Source organism: Hippocampus bargibanti, linkage group LG10, assembly GCF_051943395.1.
Source record: "Hippocampus bargibanti isolate YZ-2025 linkage group LG10, ASM5194339v1, whole genome shotgun sequence".
NCBI classification, from domain to species: domain Eukaryota; kingdom Metazoa; phylum Chordata; class Actinopteri; order Syngnathiformes; family Syngnathidae; genus Hippocampus; species Hippocampus bargibanti.
The window spans coordinates 9,272,402-9,298,084 of NC_142743.1; the positions used below are offsets into that span (position 1 = coordinate 9,272,402).

Below are 25,683 nucleotides of genomic sequence, written 5' to 3' on the forward strand. Positions count from 1 at the left end.
ATGTTTGCAATCGATTAAAGAAGTCTTTCCGGGTCATTTTGAGGCATCAGGACTGATGTGTAGCACCCAGAAAATACACAAGATGGTGCCCAAGCTCCGTTGGAAATGGGCTAATTTGTCTTCTGGGAATTTGTGTCAGCGAACAGCAAATAGTAGTCTTGGTGCAACACACAACGATTCACCATCACATTATTTATGTGTTTTACTTCTAATTTCGCCATCAACACGGATCAACGCGAACTTTTGAGACCAAACAAAGTACCGCAAAATGCATTGTGTCCTTTCTCGGTCAGGGGCGTTCCTTCCGTGACGTGACGTCAGGAATCGTCACCAACTCAAAAACAAGACTTTCTGAATATTCAGCGCGAGTCTTAAAACGTAAAATATAGCCATATGCGGTGGAATCTTTGTAGAAGACGCTCAGTACAAGTCATTTGAAGCGATTTTACAAATTATGGACACAACTTGTCCGGAGCCGTCACTTGTCCTTTAAAATATGACATTAGTAACTATAAATATTACATATTTCCGTGAAGAAATTGTCCAATTTCCAGCCATGCTACCCAGCCCTCACAGTCAACGTTCCTCCTTTTGTTGATTGTCGCCATTTTAGAAAATTGGGGGAGACTCATTCAGTCAATGACTCCTAAACTAATTTGCTGTTCTAAACTGAGCCTCTATATGGCAGCACTTAGCACACACAGGTAACAGCGTTACTGTCCTATATATTAATTCTACATGCGGGCTAGATGTTTTTGATTTCATAACGGAGGCTGTGGCCCAGAGGAAAATTGACCACAGGCTGCATTTGACCCCCGGGCATCACTTTGGACGTGGATGGTAAAAGCACTTAAAGAGTTTGCAATCTTGTTTTTTTGTGTGTGTGCAGAGGTGGACATTGAGGGTATGGAGTTCACTCCTGTCGAGGTCGACAGTGTGGGGAGCCTCAGTGACCCCGAGGAAGAAGAAGAGGAGGAAGAAGACCACGACAGCCTCCAGAGCAGCTCCAGCGACACCAGCTACACGGCGCCACATTCCCACAGACTGCAGCCGCACCACTGTTAGACTCCAGTGACCGGACGATACTTGGATTCTTCGACATGACCTCACCTCCAGACCACCACTACGACACACGTCAAACCAGTCCACAAAGGCGGTACTCCATGAATGCCACACAAGCCTTTCGAGCAGCTGTCTGTCATGTCCCAAACAACTAAAAGTCACAAGTATTTACCAACTAACCAACCAACCAAACAACCAGCCAGCCAGCCGATTAGTACAAACAGCCAACCAACTGACCAAGCAAACAACCTAAAATAAATACATTGACGACCCGCCAAGCAGGTAACCAAGCCTCCACCCAACCAACCAGCCCTTTAGCCCGTGTCGCTCACAGAGAGTAGTGGGGGAACCTCTGCCGTGAGATGGATAGCTTTAACTTGTTCATCAGGATTTGGGAGTCAGTGTGTATGTGTGACAAAAGGCCTTCAAATCACCTCCGCCAGTCTGCACACCACCCGGACCTCATCGGCCTGCCCCGCCACACACTCCAAGCAAGCGTCAAACACTTTTGGGTGAGGAAATAGATCAATAGTTTTCCCACGCCAGAATCAGGCAATATTATTCTATAAGTCTTAGCACCGGATTGGGGAAGGAGAACCAGTTGGTTTGGTTCTAACAATGCAACAACGGGAAAATCCGCTGCACCGGCACCATAAAATAATGTTTCTTTTGGATAGCGCCTATTCATCATGGAAGCTAAAGCTTTGTTTCAAAATAATAGTCAGGTTAAAAAAAAGTTCAAATAGAACTGCCGCAGAGAACATGAGCAATTTAACTATTTATTGTCCCCCCCCCCCCCTCAACTCCACCCTCCTCCCTATTTTGATTTTTTTTGCTTTGCCTCACCACTATTCCACACTACTGACCACTACACTATAACACCCTATGGTGTGGATGGACTTCTATGGCCTTTTTCTCAACTCTTATTTTGCTCAGTAGCAAAACGATGTAGCAGAGCATGCAAGGAGGAGGGTGCTTCCTCCCGAGTGTTTAAAAAATATTCCCGCGGGACCGCGAGGCGCCACTAGAGATTTGCGCCTCGTGTTTTTTATTTTATTTTTTTAAACTGCCAAATATCACAATCGGAAATTCCTCTGCAGCAGCTCTGTCTTGAACATCCCCTTTACAATGGCCATCTCCCATCGTTTTATGTCTTTTTTTTCGCAGTACATACTCACATTTGTAAGAACAATCTTTTTTCTCTAACCTTACGCTAAGGTTACAAACGACAAGTCACTGTTGACATTCGAAGCGCTTCTGTTGGCCACTAGAGGGCGACATCTTTGCGAAAACAAACAGGAAAAAAAGGTCCATTATGTTAGGCCTTATTAAAAAAAATCAAAATAAAATAACCGAAAAAAAGACATAAAAGGCTCAAAATATTTCAAACCCCACACAAAAAAAAACTATTCACCAGTGTAGTCTATTTCTTGCATTACATTTTGTATTCTATTTTCCTACATGTGCTCTTTTAAAAAAGAAAAAAAAGTTAAATATATATATAAAAGTTATCTATACATATATATATACATAGAGATACATAAAATATTTACGCACACTCACTTTTTTGTGTGTGCACATACATAAAAAATGTTTGTATATAAAATATGCAAAACTGACTAAGTATGGATGTACGTATACACAAATACAATACAAAAGCCTTTACAGAGATTATAATGCTCGTCCAAGTGGTTTTATTTGGTTAGATAGCACAGTTTTTGTTTGTCCCCATAGAATTAAACGTTTTTAATTGTTGCTTACATGGTATATTTTAATCAACAAAATATATCATTTTTTTATCTTAGGAATCAGGCTAAAAATGACTCTGAAGAAAATGGACAACAAATAATGTGATGACCTTTTTCCAAATGTTTAACAAAAATTCAAAACGTTTTGGGACTTTTTTTTCCTTGTCATTGTGAAAATGTTATGAGTTTTTAAAATAATAATAATAATAATACATTTAATTTATAAGCGGCTTTCAAAACTCCACATCGCGCTAGCGTTCACTCAACCCTCCTAAAATACATTATAATTGAACTGTAAGGAGTTTGGTATATAACAGTAATCAATAGAAATCATTCTTTAAAAACAACAGATTGACATGTATACTATTCTGTCGTATAAACCTCGCGTCAGCCATATTGAATGCCATATTCAGATTTTTTGGTACTATTACAACTAAAAATCAGACTTTTCCCTGATCATTCCGTGATCCCCTATTTTTCTCCCTTGCAGTACTACAAATCATTATCACTTCAAGGACAACCTACACCATTTTTTTGTTTCCTAACTGACATCCGAAAAACGTTTTATCGCATCTAAAATACCCAAAAAAAAGCTGATATTTTTAGTCAAATGCAAAACACAAGAAAAAAAGGAGTTAAAGTGTCCCAAAACTACTATCAAATAGTAGTCTTGGTGCAACACACAACGATTCACCATTGCATTATTTATGTGTTTTCCTTCTAATTTCGCCATCAACACGAAGTTTTCAGACCAAACAAAGTTCCCAAAATGCATTGTGTGTCGCTTTCTCGGTCAGTGACGATACCTACCGTGACATCACGCTAGGTATCGTCACCAACTCGAAAACAAGACTTCCTGAATATTCAGCGCGAGTCTTAAAAGGTCAAATATAGCTATATGCCGTGGAATCTTTGTAAAATACGCTCAGTAGAAGCCATTTGAAGTAATTTTACAAATTATGGACACAACTTGTCCGGAGGCGTTGGTTGTCCTTTAAGCACTAGATATTTTCTTGTATATTTTTCTCTCAAAATTTTCCTTCCCCCCTGACGAGTTGATTAGAAATGTTCTTGAACAAAAATACCTCCCCCAAAAAAACATTTTTTTTGGTAAAATACATACAGCACAAAGATTGAAGAAGCCAACCATATATTTATCTGACTAAGAAAATATATATACAGTATATACATACAGTACATCGTCATATTCAAATGCCATTTTTCTTGTGCTATTTCAACTCCAAAGAGTTTGCTACTTAAATAATTGAGACAAACAAGCTTGTTATAACGAGGAAGATTTCTCTTGGGTACCCCCCCCCCCCCAACCCTCCCACTTTTTTCACCTTAGCTTGTATTGTCTCAAGTCTTCTTTTAATATTTGTATGTTGGCAGTGAGTTCAGGTCAACTGATGTCCCAATTTGTAGCACTTTGCCAAATAGTCACCCGACCCCTCCAAAAAAAAAAAAAAAAGACACGCCCAGGTGGCGATCACCACTTACTCACTTACTGCACTTACTGCTCAACTATAAATAAATAAATCAATAAATAAATGCATGAATGAAATAAATAAATAAATGAAAAATAAATAAATGAATAAAACCAACTCTCAAAAGGCCTCGCTAACTTCATGCTAAAGCTAATTAGCATCTATGTTGTCGCTGTACTTTAATCCTTTAAGATTCAACACAAACGTTTCAGCATCTTGATGCCCGACGACACGATAGTACTCTCACATATTTTTCTTTTTATCCTCTGGGTAGGACGATCAATATTAGTGCCGTACTGATGAGCTCGAAACGTAATTGATATATGACTACATTTTCAAATAGGACAGCGTCGGCGACCGAGCGCTATGATCTCTGTAAAGGCCAATTCATGGATGCAGTCTGCTTGGATAGTGCAGGTGTACCTAACGTAGTGGTCCATCGATGAAAAGGTTTCTTCAACCTTTTCATCGATGGACCACTCCTGTACGACTGAGAGCTTACACAGACCGAACGTCGTGGCCGCTTTGTGTATGTATCGCTTTCTTTCGTCCCCGGAATGATATCGAGAGCGACTTGTGGAAGGGGGCAGACTCTCCTGCTGTGTTCTGTGCCTTGGTGACCCCATCCCCTTTGTCCCCGAAGCACGGTTCTCCCCGACTCAGGTTGCCTCCTCAACCTCCCACCCATTCACTCCAAACATCAACCAAAAAAAAAAAAAGACTTTCAACCAGCAGGGGGCGTGCCAGGAAAGATCCGCGCAGCCCCCTCCCACCCTCCACACTGGTAACGCCCCATGGCAGCTTCTCGTCGGCCCCCTCCCCTGAAAAATGGTCACCACCTGGTGCTGGAACCTTTCAGACTTGAAGCTTGTTTTATGCCATTATTTTATTTTATTTTTTTTATTCATTTTTTTCCCCCCAAAGACTTTGTATTGTTGAGTGGGCGTGGCCGAGCGATTTTCAAGAATAATTGACCCAATGGCAGCTTTGTGGCATGATCGTCTCCCCGACGTCCCATCAACAGTGTTTGTTTGTTTATTAGCTTCCACGCTAACATGGCAATATGACCATCGTATGCGTTTAGCAAGGGCGGCCAGGGTTGTATTTTTTGGTCATTTTTTTCCCCCGCTTATGACTGTGGTGCATTTAATGGTGACCAACTCTTGACGACCTCCTATCTGCACTCTCTTCAAACACTGCAGGAGGGTCAAGACAAAAAAATATGGAGATTTAAATGAAACAAAAAATCTTTGACGGTTTACATTCATGTCAAGGATTTGAACATGACTGTTGGTAACGTCCTTTTTAGTCTGTTAGTTAAAAAAGCTTGTGGATTGTTGCTATCCGTACACACACACACACACACACACGCAACAACAACAAAAAAAGGCTCAGTATTACATCATGACATGAAACGTTTGTGGAGTTTTTAAACCGGAAAGACCTCCCGCCAATCAAGCAGAAACAAGCACAATGGATGAGTAAATAATTGATACAAACAAGCTTGTTGTAGGGAGGGAGATTTGTCATAAAGCGCTGGCAATGGCCTCTTGGCAATGCTTTTTCCCTTTCACAAGGGGCAGCGTTACCCCTTTTTTCCATGTTAGCGCTTTGTTCCAGCTGTTGTTAAAGCGCTATATGAACCAATATGTATGTATTGCATTGTATTTTGGACAGCCGCCCTCATTTCAAGCTCATATAACTCCAGACCCATATCACTTAGGACAATCTTTTTATTCTGATAGTCTAAGGCACAGGTGTCAAAGTCAAGGCCCGCGGGCCAAATCCGGCCCGCCACATCATTTTTTTCGGCCCGCGAAAGCAAATCAACCTTGTTAAATTCCATGATGATTGCTAAAATCTGAGCCAAAATTTCATATTTTTGGATGACCACAATAAAAGTCATTATTCTTGACTTCAGATTTGAAAACGAGTTATTCATTAATTTGCCCCCCCCCCAAAAAAAAAGACGTCCAGAGAGCAATCACCACTCTCATTTACCATTCAACTAAAAATAAATAAATAAAAGACGCTTCCACCCTGATAAAAAAAGCCAAACAACTCTCAAAAGGCCTCGCTAACTTCATGCTAAAGCTAATTAGCATCTATGTTGTAGTTGTACTTTAATCCTTTAAGATTCAACACAAACGTTTCAGCATCTTGATGCCCGACGACACAATAGTACTCTCACGTATTCTTTATCCTCTGGGTCGGATGACCGATATTAGTGCCGTAATGATGAGCTCGAAACGTAATTGATGCATGACTATGAATCCTGGGACCTTTCCCATTGCATTATTATTGGATATGGCAAAGATGCAAGATAATCCTTAAAAATACATCAGTGGGATTCTCCATCATATTTTCATATTTTTTTCATTTTAAGCAATAAATACTGAGCCTTTTTTTATGCTGTGTGGCCGTGATATCCTTCCATAAAAAAAATCAAAATCAAAAACATTAACGGCATAAAAACAAAAGATCTCTTGCACAGAACCTCCCTGGGTTGAGGATGGAGCGAGTGAGGCGATTTGTGGGCCGCCCGTGAGACTTCGACCGATATGAATCAGTGGTGTTTGTTTGGCAAAAACAATTGCCATAGGCAAGATGTTCTTTTAGAGTTTGGAGAGACAATTCTGATAAAAATAATAATAATAATAATAATTTTCTATTTAAAAAAATCAATTGAATTTTTGAAGTTAAAATATTCAGGACAAAAAAAGTAAAGGTACGACACAGAACGTTTAAAAATGTGTGATGCCCACCCCCTTATAGGGCCAGAGCTACCAGCAAAATTTTAGTTCACTGATGAAGCTTTTCGAATGAGGAGCAAAACGTTCGACACCTTCAAAGAAGTACATATGAAGATACCTTTTCATCCATTACCCCCACCCCTGAATAAATAATTGTATAAAAATCTTAAATTCAATTTTGACGTTTACTATTAGCTATAAATAATTTTTTTCCATGTAAGATAATTCCGTTTTTATTTTTTCTTGCCTAAAATTATCAATTTTCTGCCCCCAAAAAATAAATTAGTCTCATGTCGGATTATAACAAATCTCAAATAATTTCTTGCAGCATTCCATCTTTTTTTTTAAACATTTTCCTTTCCTTAGCATCTAAAACTTTTTATATACCAGTATAATTTTTTGGGATGCTCATGAAAAAAAAACATCAAATAATACTTTTTGATCTGAAAATTAAAGCAATTTAAAGGACAACCGACGTCACTTTTTTTGTTTTTTAACTGACACCAGAAAAACGTTTGATAGCATGTAAAATACCCAAAACATGCAGTATGATATTTTTAGTCAAATGTAAAACACCAATAAAAATGACTTCAAGTGTCCAAAATCGGCAAACAATTGAGCTGCGAATTGGGCATTTTCAGAAAGTCTCGCCCCCAGTTCGTGACATCACGCCAAGACGTCTTGCATGGCTGGAGAATCCAAACAATGGCTTCAGATTCGGAGAATATGCTTTCTTGTTACACATCCAGTTATGAATATGATTCAAATAGTTCTGAAGAGGAAAGCATACATGTTTGCAATCGATTAAATAATTTATTTGTGCCATTTTGAGGCAACATTGGGTGAAAATCTCTCACCCCAAAAAAAGAGGCACAAAATGGTGACCTCCAGTGGCCTCTGCTTACACAGGCCGATAAATTCCTTATATGGTGCTTGGACGCCCTCTTCTGGCCTTCTAGCGGCTTTTGGGTGCAACACGAGGTCCCCAGACCAAACAAGTACAGCAAAATACATTGACGTGATGGAAGGACTGCTACAATGCGTCTTTTTTACGGTCAAGGACGGTCCTTTAGTGACGTCACGTACGGACTCGTCACCAACTCAAAAACAGGACTTCCTGAATATTCAGCGCGAGTCTTAAAACGTAAAATATAGATAGCTATATGCGTTGGAATCTTATTAAAATATGCCCAGTTGAGGTCATTTGAAGACATTTTACAAATTATGGACACAAGTTGTCCGGAGACGTCGATTGTCCTTTTTTTTTCTTCCCTTGTAAAACAAAAACATCTCATAACATGATGACTGGCTCACATTATCTACAGTGCGGGAAAACCTTTTTTAACGATGTGCCTTGTTAAAGAAAAAAAAAAGTCTTTTCTTAGCATGATTTCATGACAAAAAGAGAAATAATGCTCAATGTAATCAGCCAATTCGAAACGGCGAAAGCTGCTTTGATGTCGCTTTTGCACAGAGATTGAATGATAAACAGCGTGACCCCAGTAACTGTCAAAATAGATATATATATATTTTTAAATCAATATTCCTGCCAAATACAAAAGTCACTTTTCAACACACTTTGAACAGTTTGTTAAATGTTTATAATCCAGCGTAGCTTTTAATGAAAACGGCCTTTTGAGTCGATCGAAATATGAATAGAAGACAGTTTATTGAAAGACACCGAAGAGTGTGGGACACTCTTCGGAAATTTCAGCGGGAAATTCAAAAAATTGGACTGGCAAGTAAAAAAAAAATGACAATGATGGATGAACGTTGGTTTCATTTTTTTGGAACACTGGCCAAATGCTCTTCAAAATGCGGATCGTAGCATAATGGCAACATGCTACATTTGATAGCTTGTTGCAAGCAACAACGTCAAAAACGCTGGCAGCCTGGCGCTTCCATTTGAAACTGCCAAAGTGGTGCAAACGTTTTTGAGTGAAGTATCGTCGCTCAAAGTCGATTGGACGACTTGGCTAAGTCATTCCAATGTCATCCAAAAACATTTACTATTGGACATTTTGGTTGAACGCAATTGGAAAATAAACACAAAAACTCTTTGTTTGTGTTTGTTTCACATTTTACCGACTTTGACCTGCGCTCAAACAACTCCAAAATGTTTACTCGGCACTGGCAGTTGACTCTTCTGTCGGTTTTTCTGCAGCTAGTCGGGGTAGCGTTCTGTGCCAGAGACCTGTGAGGATGTTCCTGATAGCAAATATGTATTTTGCCTTCAACGAGATGTTATAAAAATGTTTGTGTGGTTGCGTGAGTGGATGCATGAATGACTACGCGTGCGCGCGCGCGCGTGTGTGTATGCGTGTGCACGACTACCTGGTGCTGGCTACATTTGAGCAAACACTTGAAGGTATAATGTGTATGTTCTCATTGTGATATTATTAAAATGTTTTATACTTAAAATTTCGCATCGCTTAATTATGGCCTTGGTATCAATTTTTCTTTTTTTTTTTTTAACGCCTTACTATATATATACATTGTTGTTTTTTTTCTGCCAAAAACACCCTACTATACATTTTTTTGACCGAAAAACGGCTTACGATACATGGTCATTTTTTTCAGCCTAAACCGCCTCGTTTTTTGGGGGGCTAAAAACGCCTCATGAAACATTGTTTTTTTCTGCCAAAAACGACTTACTATCCATGGTCTTTTTTTTTTAGCTAAAAATGCCTTACTATATATACATTTTTTTTTCATGGTCATTTTTTTTCTGCCTAAAACGCCTTTCTATCAACTCATTTTTTTTGTTGTTGCTAAAAACACCTTACTATACATTGTTTTTTTTTTCGTCCAAAAACGCCTTACTATACATGTCCGCTTTTTTGACCGAAACCCCCATACTATACATGGTGGTTTTTTTTGGGGCTAAAAACGCCTTACTATACATGGTCGATTTATTTGGCCGAAAAACGCCTTACCATACATGGTTGTTTTTTTTGGCCGAAAAATGCCTTACTATACATGGTGGGGTTTTTTTTCGGGCTAAAAACGCCTTACTATACATGGTCATTTTTTCGTCCAAAAACGCCTTATTATACATGGTCATTTTTACAGCCTAAAACGCCTTCCTATCAACTCGTTTTTTTTTTTTTTTTTTTTTTTGCTAAAAACACCTTACTATACATTGTGTTTTTTTTCGTCCAAGAACACCTTACTATTATTGTGTTTTTTTTTTCGTCCAAAAACGCCTTACTATACATGTCCGCTTTTTTGACCGAAAAACCCTACTATACATAGTGGGTTTTTTTGGGCTAAAAACGCCTTACTATACATGGTCATTTTTTTTCAGCCTAAAACACCTTCCTATAAATAAATAAAAATTACGCTCCAAAAAAAGTATTTCTAATCAACTAAGGCGTACTGTAAATAACAATCACGTTCGTTTGGCAATTTGGCACGGCAGCCAATCAGACGCCTGTTTCGTGCTTTGGCCTATACCATGACTGTAAAGTGTACTTCAGTGTTTTGAAAGGAGTCCACGTAGCTTTGAGTAGACAACGCAACGCATTATGCACCATGACGACAAACGACAACTGGAGCAAAGTCTTCAGCAAGGGATATTTACTATAAACTAAGCAAGGGAGCATTTGTGGTAAGTACTTCCTTCATTTAAAAAAATCCTTTATACTTTGCAACAGTTTTTTTTTTTTTTTGCGATTAGTCGTCTTATTGTGTTTCAAGTTGTGAAAAATGGGGCAGGCAACTTTTATTTTCAGAGTTGTCTGCCGGGTGTCCGCTAACTTTTTGTCATAAATTTCAGACACTGGATTTACATAAATTAAGACTCGTGTAAGGAAAACACACACAGTCATATGTATGCACGTTTTATTCAATTTCAACCCCAAACAAGCATAAAAAAAAAACTTCACAAAAGTGTGACATGAACTCTTGTGAAAAACACACCTTTTGAAAATATTTAGCAACAATGAAATCATAGCATCTTTAAAGCAGTTCACCCCCCCACAAGAAGCCTATAAAAAATGACCCACTTTCATCAAACAAAAGGACCATTAGATGGACACCGTTGTCGATATCCTTAATAATCTACACAACCATTATAAACGGTCAAAAGCACTCATAACCAGCAACAATTTCCCCTTTGCAGTCTTTGATATGTGCCGTCGTCATCGCTTCAGCAGGTCATCACGCACCAAAACAGTCCAACATCATTTTTTGGTCACTTTTTCTCACGCCGTGTCAAAAGGATTCAACACCCGCCCGACAAAAGTGTTTTTCAAGTCAATCATGAGCAAATGACTTTGCATGCAGGTTGATTAGCGCCGCCGGAGGCTTGTGATTCGACTCGCCAAAAAGTCAAACGTGTTTTTTTAAGACGTTCAAAAGGGGGCGAACAAGGTCACAAAGCACGAACAAAGAATTGGATCATTCACTATAAAAAAAAAAATAAAGAGCAAATAGTAGCTTATGGTACTTGTGCTGTAATGACAGTCAGTGGTCAAATGGTCCAAAGCTCCCAGAAACGTTCAAAGTGGATGATGCATGAAAAGGAGAACTTTGGTGATCCTTCAATCGGTCAGACGTAATGCTGAGGCTTCTGCCTGGTCGAACCGGGAGAGGCCACACTCTGGGGGGCCCCTTTAGCCACGTCGGAGGTTTCCTTTGGCGATCCCCGGAGCATCCGTTGCGGCGTGTCTCCTGCGTACATGCAAATGAAAAAAAGAATAATACAAACAAAAATTAAACACTGGGAATGAATTGGATGGCGGTTTCAGACATGGTGCATTTTTACTTGGGTGCGATTTGACCTAAAATTAGCCTCCATGTTGGATGTCGGGTACTCATTTTGGATGATTCCCCATCAGTTTGTTTAAAAAAAAAAACAGTCCTGATCAACACATGGTTTTTTTGGGCGAAAAATGCAGGACTATCCATGTTTTATTGTTTTTATTGTTGAAAAACACCTGGTATTTTTTCGGCCAAAAACGCTCATATACACGATGCCATATAAATCAATATGTATTGTATTGGATTGTATGACTGTTTTTGGGTCAAAAACACCTTATTATAGATGATATTTGGGGGTGGGGGCTAAAAAATTGTGTTTTTTTCCGGGCAAAAACACATTCCTATTTAAAAAAAATGTTTTTTTACCCGGCTAAAAACGCCTTACTATAGAACACAGGTGTCAAAGTCAAGGCCCGCGGGCCAAATCCGGCCCGCCACATCATTTTTTTTCGGCCCGCGAAAGCAAATCAAACTTGTTAAATTCCATGATGATTGCTAAAATCAGAGCCAAAATGTCATATTTTTGGATGTCAACCACAATAAAAGTCATTATTCTTGACTTCAGATTTGAAAACGAGTTATCCATTAATTTGCTGTGTGCTCTATATGTAATATTTGAAGGGATTTAAACATTCTAATGGGTTCCCCAAATTCATAACGGCCCTCGAGAGGAAACCATAACTACAATGTGGCCCGCGGCAAAAAAATGACTTTGACACCCCTGCTATAGAAGGTCATTTTTTGGCTAATATCACCTTACTATACATGGTTGGTTTTTTTCAGCTAAAAATGCCTTTCTATGAAAAAAAGTTATTTTTGAGGGGCTAAAAATGCCTTACTATACATGCTAGTTTTTTTGTGCAAAAACAACTTACTAAATACATGGTGTTTTTTTTTTTTTTTTCAGCCAAAATCACCTGACTATATTTCTTTTCCTTTCGACTTTTCGCCACAGCGAATCAGTGTCCTCCATCTAACCCGGTTTTCTGCATCGCCTTCTCCCAAACCAGCTATCCTTATGTCCTCTTTGACGACAAAAACGCCTGACTATACAAGGTCATTTTTTGGGCTAAAAACGCCTTAGTATACATGGTGGGGTTTTTTTTTCTACTAAAAACACCATACTATATACATGGTCGTTTTTTTGGGGGAGGGGGGTAAAAACACCTTACTATACATGACCTTTTTTTCCAGCTCAAAACACCTGGCTATAAGGTCTTTTTTCAGAATCAGAATCAGAATCATCTTTATTGCCAAGTATGTAGAACACACAAGGAATTTGTTTCCGGTAGAACACGCTGCACTAGTATAGTTGTCAAAAAAAACTGCTAAGTGGCACTATACAGTTCCATTTTGGCTACTGTTGAACTGTTTTGGGCCAAAAACACCTTCCTATGAAAAATCTTTGTTTTTTTTCTCTGCGAAAAACGCCTTACTATAAATGGTCGTTTTTTTGTGCGCAAAAAACAACTTACTATAAACATGATCTTTTTTGTGTGCAAAAAACGCCTGACTATAAAAGGTCATTTTGTTTTGGCTAAAAACGCCTTAGTGTCAATGATGATTTTTTTTCTACTAAAACACCTTACTCTAAACATGGTTGGTTTTATTTTTAGCTCAAAACACCTGACTATACATTGCCGGCTAATTATGCCTTACTTAATACATGGTCGTTTTTTTTTTTTTTTTGCTAAACTGGTGACTCTGGCCTAGTTCGCTGACGAAGCTTTTCGGATGAGGAGACACCTTCAAATTTGTACAGATGACGGCTGAAGAAACCTTTTCATGGATGGTCCACTCCTGCACGACTGAGAGCCTACACAGACGTAATACTGGCTATACATGGTTGTTGTTGTTTTTTTTTTAATCATCACCCAATTTGGGGTTACTTATGAGCCGGCAATGAAATTTTACAGGGATATTTATTGGCTCATTTTTCCCCGCAATTTTATTTGAATTGTTTTCCACAGTGCCTAATACAAATTGCACTACTTTGTGAAACTACCTACTTGTACTCACCAACTGTCATGCTACACGTCAACCCAGTCGACGTCCCGCAGGCTACGACAGCAGCTACACCCGCACCGTTGAAGGACATCCGTTGCGAGATGATAACATTCATGTTAGGTTTAAACAACGCTTTTGGACTCGCTGGGATTTTGTCATTGATGACGCCGGCCGGGTGTAGCTCATGTCGTGACCTGGTGTGGCCACCCGCGTAACTCACCAGCCCGCTCCGCCTGAAGGTGGCGTCGACAGAGGCGGCGGTGGGACACAATCACACAACAGCGATGACGCGTCAGCGCCGCACACAACATGCAGTTTGTTTTTTATGGGTGAAAGTGATGCTCTCAATTGTTAGCATAAGCTACGGAATGATTTCACTAATTAGCATAAGCGACGGGATAACATGAACACGAACGTGACTTAACTCATTCACTGCCAGACGTTGTGCAAAAAATTTGTCCATTCCAGTGCCAGGGTTTTTGTCATTGTCACTTAAATTCCAGGACCCCCAGAATGTTGAGTTTTAGGACTACATAAACATTCAATGCAGCGTCAGAAACCATAGATGCTCTTCTTTCATCAGAAAAACAGAGTTCATTTCTAGGTTATATGGGTGTGGAATTATATGAGCTTGAAATGAGGGCGGCTGTCCAAAATACAATTCAATGCATACATTTTGGTTTATAAAGCGCTTTAATAATAGCTGAAGCTGGAACAAAACGCTAACATGGAAACAAGGGGAAAGCTGCTCCCTTGTGGAAGGGTAAAACATTGCCAGAGGCCATGGCCAGCGCTTTATCGGCACCCAAACTAGAAAAAAACTAAACCTGAATAAATTCGTGAATGAGTTAAGCAGCAAAATCCACTTGTTTTTATCCAATCTCACGGGACGGCCATTTTGTGGATTGAGGTCGACTGTAAATGACATCACAGTTTACTCAGGTACTAACCAATCACGACAGGTTACACCAGTTAATCCGCATAAAACATTAAAAATGTTTTTTTTTTAAACTTGACTTTACTATTTCATCATAATAATGCATTTCATTTATAAGCGCCTTTCAAAACTCTCAAGGTCACTTTACAGTCACAGGATGTTTTCCTTTGTGTGAGCAGCGGCAGCCACATGCGTAACTCAAATCGATAGAAAACGAGCTAGATAGTTAATAAATAGCTAACAGCTAGCTAGCTAGATAGCTAGCTGGCTATTAATCTAATAGCTGGCCAGCTAGTTAGCTAGCTAGCCACCCAGCCAGATAACTAATAGATAGCAAATAGATAGCCAGCTAGGTAGCTAGCCAGATTGCCAACTAGATAGCTAGATAGATAGTCAACTAGCTAGCCAGTTAGATAGATAGCTGGATAGCTCGATCAATAAAAAGAAGTGAAGAGAGGAAAGAAGAAATAAGAATACAATCAAGGGTAAAGACAAAAAAAGCTAAATGGGGAATGCCAACACTTCGGGCTGTCATCGCCATTCTCATGTTGTTAGTTTATAATCATCCTGCCATTTTTTTTCATTATAATTCATTATCAATCAAATTCATTATAAAGTGAAATTCGGTTGCGCGGACCAACCTTGAAGGTTCAACAACGCGTATTCCAGTCCTTTCATGGCTCTCACTTGGTTGCTTTTGAAGCGGGCCACTCCAAACTCCTGAAAACAGGAAACAGATTTACATGGAAGATAGATACCACTTCCTGTTTTGAACGTCTGAAGAATTTGTAGGACCCCCGTGGAGAACATTGGAATTTCTCTGCACAAATTTTGTATGAACAAACCGAATAACACGATCCGTTTATGACCTGGCTGTCAATTACGGTTGAAAAAAGTACAGGGAGGCACCTGGATGGGTCTGGAGAAGCCGTAAATGCTGGAGGAGATCCAGGCCTCTCGTTTCAGATGGGTGACGTTCGGTTCAGCTGCGTCTCGGAAAACACATCGCTCCTCCACGGACTGGCGAGGGAAAACAGAAGAAGACAAGTCGAACAGAACACTTTTCAAAAGAAACAACAGGATCCCATTTTCCTGTTTGTAAGGTCTTGAAAGGTGCATATAAATCTATTGTATTATTATTATTATTATTATTGTGATTTCTTGACAGACAAACAATTTCCATTCACAGGGGCTCAAGACACGTGTCCTAAAAGCAATTACAGCTACCTAGAGGCCACCTTTTGGAAATCTCCCCCGCAAAACGAGGTTTTCAGGTCAAATTTAGATTCGACTTGATTATATTCAATTAGATTACATTAAATAACCTTTAGTAATCTCACAGTGGAGAAATTCACCATTCACGGCAGTAAAGTGATGAACGGAAGAGGAAATAAAAATGTGTATAAGTGTGTATTGACTGTATAAGTGTGTATTGACTTGAGAACTAAATAGGACTGTTGAAATTCAAAATTTACTTAAAAAAAAGTCCTGAACTGAAAGGGGCTGCAGTAAAGGCCTGGGGAAAAAAAAGCATGTCAAATGAAGATACAAGTTAAATGGTCGTAATCTTGATGAATATTAACTCATTCGCTGCCATTCCCAATTTTTTTTCGGGAATTGAAAAGCATGATGTGGAGCGCCGTTCCCGAATTTGTTCGGGTTTTGTTTTTTTTTCTTGCAGGGGGAGGGGGTGCGTTTAAAGCTTTGGTCAGACCTCTGGCAATGTTTTTTTTGCCCTCGCACGAGGCGGCAGCTTTGTTACAGCTTCAGTTGTTGTTAAAGCGCTATATAAATCAATATGTATGCCAGTGTCTGAAACTCATGACAAAAAGTTCACGTACACCAGGGCAGACAACTCTGAAAAGTTGCCTGCCCGGCCATAAAGTTGCCTGCCTGATTTTTCCCAACTTGAAACACAATAAGACGACTACTCGCAAAAAAAAAAGAAGTATTAAGGATTGGTAATCAAAATATATGACAGAACAACACTTTAAAATTAAGTAATTGATGTACCTACCACAAATGCTCCCTTGCTTAATTTGTCCCTTGCTGGTGATTTTGCTTCAGTTGTCGTTTGTCCATACACTTTCCGGCAGGTTGCACAGTGCAATATTTGCGTTGCGTCGTCTGCTGCAAGCCACATAAACTACTCTTTCCACGATGCACTCAATGTACGTTTTGGAGCGCCATAAATGTTGTTAGCTTCTTTTGAGTCTCTCTTTCCCAGCTGAGGTTTTGGCTAGATTCCTAACCACTTATCCATTTTTCTTGTGTTCTCTGTGCGTCTACTTTGGAAAATGCAAATGCACCCGGAAGACCGAAGTTATTCGATGCAGGCTTCTGATTTCCTGCCGAGTATGTCAATTGCCAAACGAATCGGAACAATGTGTATGCATTGTATTTTGTACAGCTGCCCCCATTTCAAGCTCAGATTACTCCAGACCCACATAACTTAGGAACTAACTTTTTTTTCTGATGAAGAGTCTGATGTTTCTTGCGCTGCATTGAATCTTTATATAGTCCTAAAACTCAATATTCTGTGCGTCCTGGAATTCGAGTGACAATAACAAAAACCCCTGGCACTGGAGTGGACACATTTTTTTTGCTCATTTCTGGCAGTGAATGAGTTAAATCCTAGTCACTTTAAATTAATTTAATAATGTCGTCTCAACTGAAAAGGAAAAAAAAAAACATCTTGATGTAAATACCATAGAACAAAAAGCCAGAATTCTGAACATTTGTCTCGTATTTATCTTTTGACGGGAAACCGAAATGAATAAAATAATTTAAGTTTGCTGTTCCAGTTTAGTTTTGTAAGGGACTGTATATAAAGTATTTTGTTAAGCGAAATATTAAAACAAGGTCATATTAAGTATTATGTAATGAAGTCAACTGACCACTGACCTTCCTTCATTGGTATGGCAGAGTGTTTTTTAAAAGCACTCGTTTTTATTTTCTTCATTTGATTTGGTTATTGTGTTTTGTTTTTTTTCATTGGCTGGGACACATTTGATGGAGTTCTTCTACCCGAGGATCACAGATCATGTACACAAAGCAAGAAAAGCCTTCTGACCATGAGAGTTATATGGTTGAGGTTCCAAGTGTAGGTTGTCATACTGCGGCTGATCGGATCCACGATGGAGTCCTCCACAATGTATACGGAGCGCGACATGCCGGCGGGGAAGAAACGCTCGGCCCATCGAGGCAGACGGTTGGTCTTGGTGAGCAGACGTCTGGAGAGGAGCCTTTGGTCTGCGGTCACCTCGCGGTACACGACGTCTTCCGTGAGAACATGAGTGCTGGACAACGACCATGAATCTTCAAGCGCTTAAAAACGTTCAAATGTGACTTGATACGATGGTGTCTAGGGTTACCTGAACGGGTTGGGATAGCGCTGCCAAAACGCTGACACGACATGATCCCAGGCGCTGTTGATGTCACATTTGGTTGTAAAGTACTTGACCATTATTTATCTGTCTGTGGTCCCACTGATGCGTCAATGGGAAGTCACTTGTTGTGACGGCACAAAAGGACAAACGGGATGCTGACTCCATCCAAAAGTTGGTACAGTCCTGTCCAGGTGAAATGACAATGGCGAGTAAGTTGAGATGGGGAGATGTGATAGACAATTTCTTTGTTAATTGATTGCTGTATACCCAACCTTTTTGCTATTTGATCGAGTGATTTGCAACCAAGTGGAGGATAGAAAATGTACACTAGAGAATAAAGCTAAACAACAAATCGATGAAAAGGTTTCTTCAGCCGTCATCTGTACTTCATTGAAGGGGTCGGACGTTTCGCTTTGACGACAATGAGGTTAAAATCTTAGCGAAAGAACATAGATGGTTTGAAAGGGGTGTAAAAGAAGCGATTTTCATAAAACAACTAAATCCTTCATTAAACCGGTTTGGTGGGGTGAGGTTCAATTTGGATCGTTCATACAATAGCCTGCTTAGGCAACATAGGATTAGTAATACTGATAAGGTGATACCGGTCATAATGGGGCAAACAGGCCAGTCGTTAGTCAGAACGATAGTAACTATCAGTGGAGCAGCTGCAGGGAGTAGTCCTCTGCTCCCACCAACCTGAGAGCAGGGACCTATCATAGCAGAGTCCGGCACCGCCATGTCTGGACAGTAGGAATATATATATATATGGCCTAAACTACCAGTAGGACTTTTGTTTGCTGACGAAGTTTCTTGGATAAGAAGCGAAATGTCCGACACCTTCAAAGAAGTAGTAGTGATGGCTGAAGAAACCTTTTCATCGATGGACCACTCCTGTACGACTGAGAGCTTACACAGACTTATACAACAAATGCAATATATTCATTCCTGAACCGCGTTGAATGACACGACAGTTCATTCAAATATTGATTGTAGAACATGACATGCACAAAACCGGGATAGATGGAGGACATTGATTCGCTGTGGCGACCCCTAAGGGGAAAAGCCGAAAGGAAAAGAAGAAGGCGAGGATTGTAGAACATGACATTGACAACGCGTTCAAGTAACGCCTAGGAAATGACGTTGTTTGGTACATGCACGTGAAGACAAAATATGTAAAGAGGAACGTTGTGTCGCGTAATTTCCTACTAGATGGGCTAAAGGATAATCTACTAGCATGCTAATGTTGCGGAACCTAAACGACACGGACCGACGAGCACAATAATCCGCAGAAACAGTGGAAGATCACACGTGAATCGTCGTGGTTTAGTTGCCACACATGTTATTGCCATTTGGAACGAGAGAAAAGTAAACAACAATGGAAGTTAGCGAGCAGATATAACAACGGTAGACGCCGGCGACAGTGAAGGAACATAAACGGTTTACCTGTTATGTCGACAAAACAAATGCCGTCTGAAATATGCCTGGACTGCGTGTCTTCTTGTTCAACGGTACGGATACGAGGCTATGAAAAGCCATTTTACACTAAAGACATCGTTGATTATCTGTTTACACCATATGGAAAGTTGACGCCAGCTTGTTTCTGCGGCCAAGTGAGGAACTGTAAACATGGCGCCGGAAATGCAACAATAAAGGTGACCAATGCTACGATACTACCAATACTACAACGATTAATATATTATTTTTACATTTTTAATGTTATATATTGTATGCTGTATCTATATACCTCGGTACAGTACTGCATTTATTTAAATGTTTTTCATACTCCTTTGCTGAAATTTTCTTATGAAATTTTAAATAATTGCATATCTTCCGTAGAACGTCCCACCTCGGAAGAGGAGCTTTGTCAGAACTTATTACGTTTAATCTTTTACAGTACATGTACTTCCTTTCGCGTCCAGGCCGCTGTTTACTCGGGACAAATAATTTTGGACCCTGTAAAGTACGAACTTTACAGTCTTCGCGACGAATCAACTTGACCTGCAAGTTTTCCCTAACCAAATCCAAAAAGTGAACAAAAAAAGTTATTATTACTGTCGTGTGTTGGTTAATCATTTGTCATACATGTATTGTTTCAAGTAGCAAACGATACTGCACATAAAAACAACCAAAATGTTACAATCAAGCTAACAAATGACGTTCTACTATTTTTCAACGACTTTACGCATTCCTGTCAACATTGGCTAATAGATGCCGTTATCAATGATTACCATTCCCGTATGAAAGTTGTAGTACGTCGTACGTTATTTGAAACGATTAAAAAAAACGAAAAAAAAAAAAGTTTACTGCGCATGCGCACGTTATGCTTTTATCAATCGACCGTACGCGGCGAGGAAAAAAATATGACGATATTATTTCAAATTAAAAAAACGGATAAAATACAGGGTAAACGTATAAATTGACAGGTATGTGTGACAGGTTGTAAAGTATCTTATTTCATATTTTGGTTACATTTGCGTAGTTCTATTGGTTTACAAATGATATATATCGAAAATGTTTATTTAAACAAGGAACGCCTGCTTCGGTTAGTGTTTCGTGTCGGACCGATTTAGATCGTTGGACAGGAAATTGTTGTGCGCATACGTTTGCTAGTGGAGAGCGCAACATATGCATTCGTCATAATAGTCAGTGTTTCACTAAACGAACACCCGTGACCCCCGTCCCGCTCACCAAAAAGCTATTATCGACAAGTTAACCTTGCTGCTATCTCAGCTAGCATGCCTTTTGAGCAACATTCAACACGATCATAGATCCATTACCTCAATCGCTTCATTCCCACAAGGATGATTGCAGGTGTATCGAAACCGAGCTCAGCAGACTTCACGGCTCCCTGAACTGTTTGCCACCAAACTATGGAGCATAGCTGTGCAAACCTGTTATTGAAATTAGGGTACTCTATAACCAAAATTAAATTAGCAAGTCCAATTTTAATTTCTCTGTCACGCACATTCTCATCACAAGCATTGTTGGCGTCACAAATAAAAAGAGGCACGGAAGTCCCTTTCCCAGTCTTTTTCTTGTTGTTCTTTCCTCCGATTTTCCTCTTTGGTCTTTCCCTTGTGTGCTTGTCCCTCTTTCTCCGTATGCGCCGCTTTCACCGCCTTCCGATCCCCCGCTTTGAAGTGAGTCACTCTGGGTCTCACCCTCGCCCCGTAGCCGAGGCCTTTCTGGTCCCTCTTCAGGATTGTAGTCACAGGTCGTTTAGGACCCCGGCCCTCCGGACCCAGACCTCTGCCGGGCCGCCATCCGCAGCTGAGCATCATTTTGAAACCGTTGGCAGAGGGTGGGAGGCAGTAGTAGGGGGTCGGCGGGGATCGTTTCATATTGAACTGATGCAGTGTGGAGGATCGGTGTGATGATAGGCTGCTTGTGTGGTGAACCCCGCACAGCTCGCACCACTGAGGCTGGACTGAGCTGCGGAAACACAAATGGCAATGTTTCAATCACCTCCACTCTACAGTCATTTTCATTTATGGACGGTTCACTTGAATATACAGACACTCCCCTATTTACGAACATTCGAGTTACAAACAATGGTACATACGAACATTTTTGCGGGTGTGTCCAAAAATTGTTCAATGTCCCGAGAGCAAAGTTTCTCTTTGGTGGTGATGTGGCCAGGATTGCACCATTTGTCATTTACAAACACAGCAATTCCCCCTCCTTTCTTCTTCCCGCTACCTGCATTCCTGTCCACACACATATGAGCTTGAAGCCCTGCAACTCAGCAAGTGGTGTGTCCGGAATGATCGCCAACAGCCGTGTTTCCGTGAGGAGCAGAAAACCGGTTTCACGGTACTCCATTTGATGTTGCATTGGCGCCGCTAGCTCATCCATCTTCTTCTCACATATAATGATGGATAGGAGGACATGTCAATTGTTGTGTGTTGCACCAAGACTACTATTTGATACGAGCTGACACACATTCCCAGCAGACAAATCAGCCCATTTCCAACGGAGCTTGGGCACCATCTTGTGCATTTTCCGGGTCGCTACATTGGAGTCCAGACGCCTCAAAATGACACGGAAGGACTTCTTTAATCGATTGCAAACATTTATGCTTTCCTCTTCAGAACTATTTGAATCATATTCATAACTGGATGAGTAATAAGAAAGCATTTTCTCCGAATCTGAAGCCATTGTTTTGATTCTCGAGCAAGGCACGATATCCTGGCGTGACGTCACGAACAAGGGGGCGGGACCGTCTGAAACTTTCTGAGGTCATTTTGAAGTAGTTTTGGGACATTTTAAGTCATTTTTATTGGTGTTTTTCATTTGACTAAAACTATCAGCCTGCATGTTTTGGGTATTTTAGATGCTATAAAATGTTTTTCTGATGTCAGATAAGAAACAAAAAAATGGTGTCGGTTGTCCCTTGAAGGACAACCGACATCAGTTTTTAACCGACATCATTTATTTGTCCCATAAAATGCACAAGAGGGTGCCCAAGCTCCGTTGGAAATGGGCTGATTTGTCTGCTGGGAATTTGTGTCAGCTATTATCAAATCGTAGTCTTGGTGCAACACACAACGATTCTCCATCGTGTTATTTATGTGTTTTCCTTCTAATCAGACCAAACAAAGTACCGCAAAATGCATTGTGTGTCGCTTTCTCGGTCAGGGGCGTTCCTTCCGTGACGTGACATCAGGACTCGTCACCTAGTCAAAAACAAGACTTCCTGAATATTCAGCACGAATCCTAATCTTAATCTTATCTTGCAAAATGCATTGAGGTGATGCAAGGTATGTCCTTTCTCGCTGAGGGGCGTTCCTTCAGTGACGTAGGGTGAGGACTCGTCACCAACTCAAAAACAAGACTTCCGGAATATTCAGCGCGAGTCTTAAAACGTAAAATATAGCTATATGCGGTGGAATCTTTGTAAAATACGCTCAGTAGAAGTCATTTGAAGTGATTTGACAAATTATGGACACAACTTGTCCGGTGGCAATTCCATACATATAGCACTGAAGCAACTTATGAACGAATTCACCTTACGAACGACCGCTTGGAACATATCTCGTTCGTAAGTTGTGGACCGTCTGTACACAAATATCATTGATTGACAAGTTCACTAACCTCTTATCAGTTTGTCTCTCTGAATTCCTGCCGTAGTTCTCCAGCTCCTCCAACACATCGCTGTGGCCCGCTGAGGAGGAACCGAGTGATAGGTCACGTGACAAATCTGACTGGTAAGCAACACGAGGCGGATGTTTACATACCCTCCAATGCCAAATCTTTGGCATCCCTGCCCTGAGTGTCGACAACGCCCACCCAAGCGGCGCCTTGCTCCAGCAGAAGCCTCACGGCAGCTCTTTGTCCCGACCAGCTTGCGCACATCACACCTGTCCAAAAAAAGGTGTCCTGGAAAAACAACGAAGAGCCTTAAAGCTGGGATCTTTGTGACTAAAGTAGGAACAAGGAACAACAGTGTGGCGTTTATGTTATCACAAAATATTGAGTGATGTTTTGACTGCCACATTTTCCATGTACTGAAATAATACGGAACAGTCTTCTTCTTATCCGTTCGGCTTTTCCCTGCCAGGGGTCGCCACACATTGTTTAAAATGTTTATTGAATTAAAAAACAAAATTGCTCAAAATCTTATCAGTGTACACCTGGTTGGTTATTGGTGAAATGTTTGTATTGTTACTTCACCTATTCACCTACTACTACTATTACTTCACCTATCTATTAGATAGCTAGCTATCAGGTAGCTATCAAGCTGGCTAGCTCTTGATTGGCTATTAGCGAGCTAGCTTTCTATCTATTTGAGTAATTACGGGTTGATTGAACGCTGGCGGACGCGTGTGGTTGATGCTGCTCGCCCACAGAATAACGTATCCTGTGACTGTAAAGTGACCTTGAGAGTTTTGAAAGGCGCTTATAAATGAAATTTATGATTATTAGTATTATTATTATTATTCACTGTCAAAAATGAGAACGAAACTTACCTGAAAGTTGATATCCACCCCCTTTGACAGCAAGTCTTTCAGCCCAGGGAGGTCTCCGTTTTGGGCAAAGCGTAGCAGCTTGAGACCCCGAAGCTCTGAGGACATTTCAGTGTTGACAAGTCCGCCTGACGTCGCTCTCATTTGGATACCTTCTCCTCCTTCGGCCGCTCTTTCCACCACCACAGCGTCCGCTTCAGTTTCAGTCCTCCTTCGACGGTCTCTTTTGCTGGAACATCTGTTCTTGTGTTTATTTCGACCATTCTGTTCACATTGTCTTTTCAAAGTCACTTGATCATCTTTGAGGATGTTTTCATAGAATTGTCTGGCATCTTGTCCACCAGAAGGGCTGCTTGTTTGAGAAGGTGATAACGACTCAAACGCATCGATTCTGAAAATGTCCTGTTTTCTAGCAAGCGTAAAACCCAATGCGGCCATTGTGGCTGAATGACTAAACTATCTGCTTTTACATACGCCCCGTGATAATTTGTTTCGCATGTTATTATGATTGACACGAACGTTACGCCCGACGAGATAAGACAGCATTAGCCAACAATTTTCAGTAGTTGGATGACACTGAATGTAACTAATATTTTCCTTGTACTGTAGTTGTACTGTCGTTCGAAGAAATTGGTTGCTAAGGCAAATGAACGACATCTACCTTAACGCTTAGTATCAGACGGTTCCAACTCAGTTTTTTAAACATCAATTTACTGCCAAAATTACGATATTCACACTAGTCAACAGCAGATTAGTGAGAAAATAAGTGAAGATAGCAGCAACGCGTAGCTTTCTGACGAGCGTTAGCATGTTTTCCCCCTCGTTGGTTATCCAATATCTAAATGTAGTTTTGTTTTTGGTCAATATCGAGTGCTGCCCCCTACCGAGGAAAAGCGAAAAGTGCTCAAAATAGCGTGACAGAAGTCGATAATAATAACACACATTCGAAAAACACATTGCTATTTTGTCAGAATTAAAACATATGAACGAAAAAAGATATGAATGGACGTAGAAATACCCAATTGCCCTATTATTCATGCCCCCCACATATGTGAGCAACATTCACGCCAAATTATACGAAAAACAAACAACATACACATTAATAAAAAAAAATACAAGACCTTTTATTTTTTAAATCTCAATCTAACAAGGAAGTTTGTCGCACTCACCATACATCATATAAACACTGTCCATTTGTTTTAGATTTTGTACACTGTTACACTCACTAAAACCACTCAAGTGCTTGGCATTTTTAGTTGGTGTTAAGGATGAAGTATATCACTTTGTTATTCAGGCTGAGTACAAATATTTACGTTTGCGTCATCGTCAACATTGAATACATGTACTTAATACCATTATGTATCGGAACTCTCAAAATAACACTTTTTGACAATAACAACTTGTTCAGTATCAGGGATGCAAATTCAAAAACGGATGGTCCCGATTTCACTAGATTGCCAAAGTATACTAAACTGATTGAAATAAACATTCATTGGAGCATGATATTTCTAAATTGCAATTGAAAACAAATATTTAACTACAACTTGAGCTATCCCCGCTCCACCCCAAC

General features: G+C 40.2%; 3 protein-coding genes across 5 annotated transcripts in view; 1 reads left to right on the top strand and 2 right to left on the bottom strand.

Moving 5' to 3' along the window:
• mxd4 (MAX dimerization protein 4) overlaps positions 1 to 8,321 on the top strand; it is a 41,581-nt gene extending 33,260 nt beyond the window's left edge. Inside the window, exon 6 of the mRNA XM_089006263.1 lies at positions 890 to 8,321. Within this exon, the coding sequence (XP_088862389.1) occupies positions 890 to 1,065 (176 nt within the window). The 3' untranslated portion in view covers positions 1,066 to 8,321. The remainder of the gene's footprint in view (positions 1 to 889) is intronic.
• A 2,558-nt stretch (positions 8,322 to 10,879) lies between these two features.
• On the bottom strand, positions 10,880 to 19,775 carry LOC148892325 (PRELI domain-containing protein 1, mitochondrial-like). Of its 2 annotated transcripts, none has more exons than XM_089006688.1 (6): positions 19,591 to 19,775; positions 18,133 to 18,330; positions 17,832 to 18,057; positions 15,668 to 15,778; positions 15,400 to 15,478; positions 10,880 to 11,724 (listed from the first exon to the last, which is right to left on the bottom strand). In XM_089006688.1, the coding sequence occupies exons 2-6, from the start codon at positions 18,222 to 18,224 to the stop codon at positions 11,603 to 11,605; spliced, it is 630 nt and encodes a 209-aa protein (XP_088862814.1). In that variant the 5' UTR covers positions 18,225 to 18,330; positions 19,591 to 19,775; the 3' UTR covers positions 10,880 to 11,602. The 2 variants fall into 2 exon arrangements, with proteins under 2 accessions (XP_088862814.1, XP_088862815.1); XM_089006689.1 differs by lacking the exon at positions 19,591 to 19,775 and adding an exon at positions 16,776 to 16,888 and having other exon boundaries at positions 18,133 to 18,290.
• Positions 19,776 to 21,072: 1,297 nt separating this feature from the next.
• On the bottom strand, positions 21,073 to 25,150 carry gpank1 (G patch domain and ankyrin repeats 1). 2 transcript variants are annotated; one of them, XM_089007124.1, is made up of 5 exons: positions 24,117 to 25,150; positions 23,385 to 23,526; positions 23,242 to 23,311; positions 21,714 to 21,854; positions 21,073 to 21,579 (listed from the first exon to the last, which is right to left on the bottom strand). In XM_089007124.1, the coding sequence occupies exons 1-5, from the start codon at positions 24,549 to 24,551 to the stop codon at positions 21,138 to 21,140; spliced, it is 1,230 nt and encodes a 409-aa protein (XP_088863250.1). In that variant the 5' UTR covers positions 24,552 to 25,150; the 3' UTR covers positions 21,073 to 21,137. The 2 variants fall into 2 exon arrangements, with proteins under 2 accessions (XP_088863250.1, XP_088863251.1); XM_089007125.1 differs by lacking the exon at positions 21,714 to 21,854 and having other exon boundaries at positions 24,117 to 25,129.
• Between the last annotated feature and the right edge of the window lie 533 nt (positions 25,151 to 25,683).

Bases quoted from the DNA above. Each gene is read 5' to 3' on its own strand.
- gpank1 (XM_089007124.1), bottom strand. From the start codon at position 24,551: ATGGCCGCATTGGGTTTTACGCTTGCTAGAAAACAGGACATTTTCAGA. The intron at 23,527-24,116 runs GTAAGTTTCGTT...TTGTTTTTCCAG, and splicing joins GGGTGGATATCAACTTTCAG to GACACCTTTTTTTGGACAGG. The intron at 23,312-23,384 runs GTATGTAAACAT...GTTCCTCCTCAG, and splicing joins CAAAGATTTGGCATTGGAGG to CGGGCCACAGCGATGTGTTG.
- LOC148892325 (XM_089006688.1), bottom strand. From the start codon at position 18,224: ATGGTCAAGTACTTTACAACCAAATGTGACATCAACAGCGCCTGGGAT. The intron at 15,479-15,667 runs GTGCCTCCCTGT...TCCTGTTTTCAG, and splicing joins GCTTCTCCAGACCCATCCAG to GAGTTTGGAGTGGCCCGCTT. The intron at 11,725-15,399 runs GTTGGTCCGCGC...GCATGTACGCAG, and splicing joins CGCGTTGTTGAACCTTCAAG to GAGACACGCCGCAACGGATG.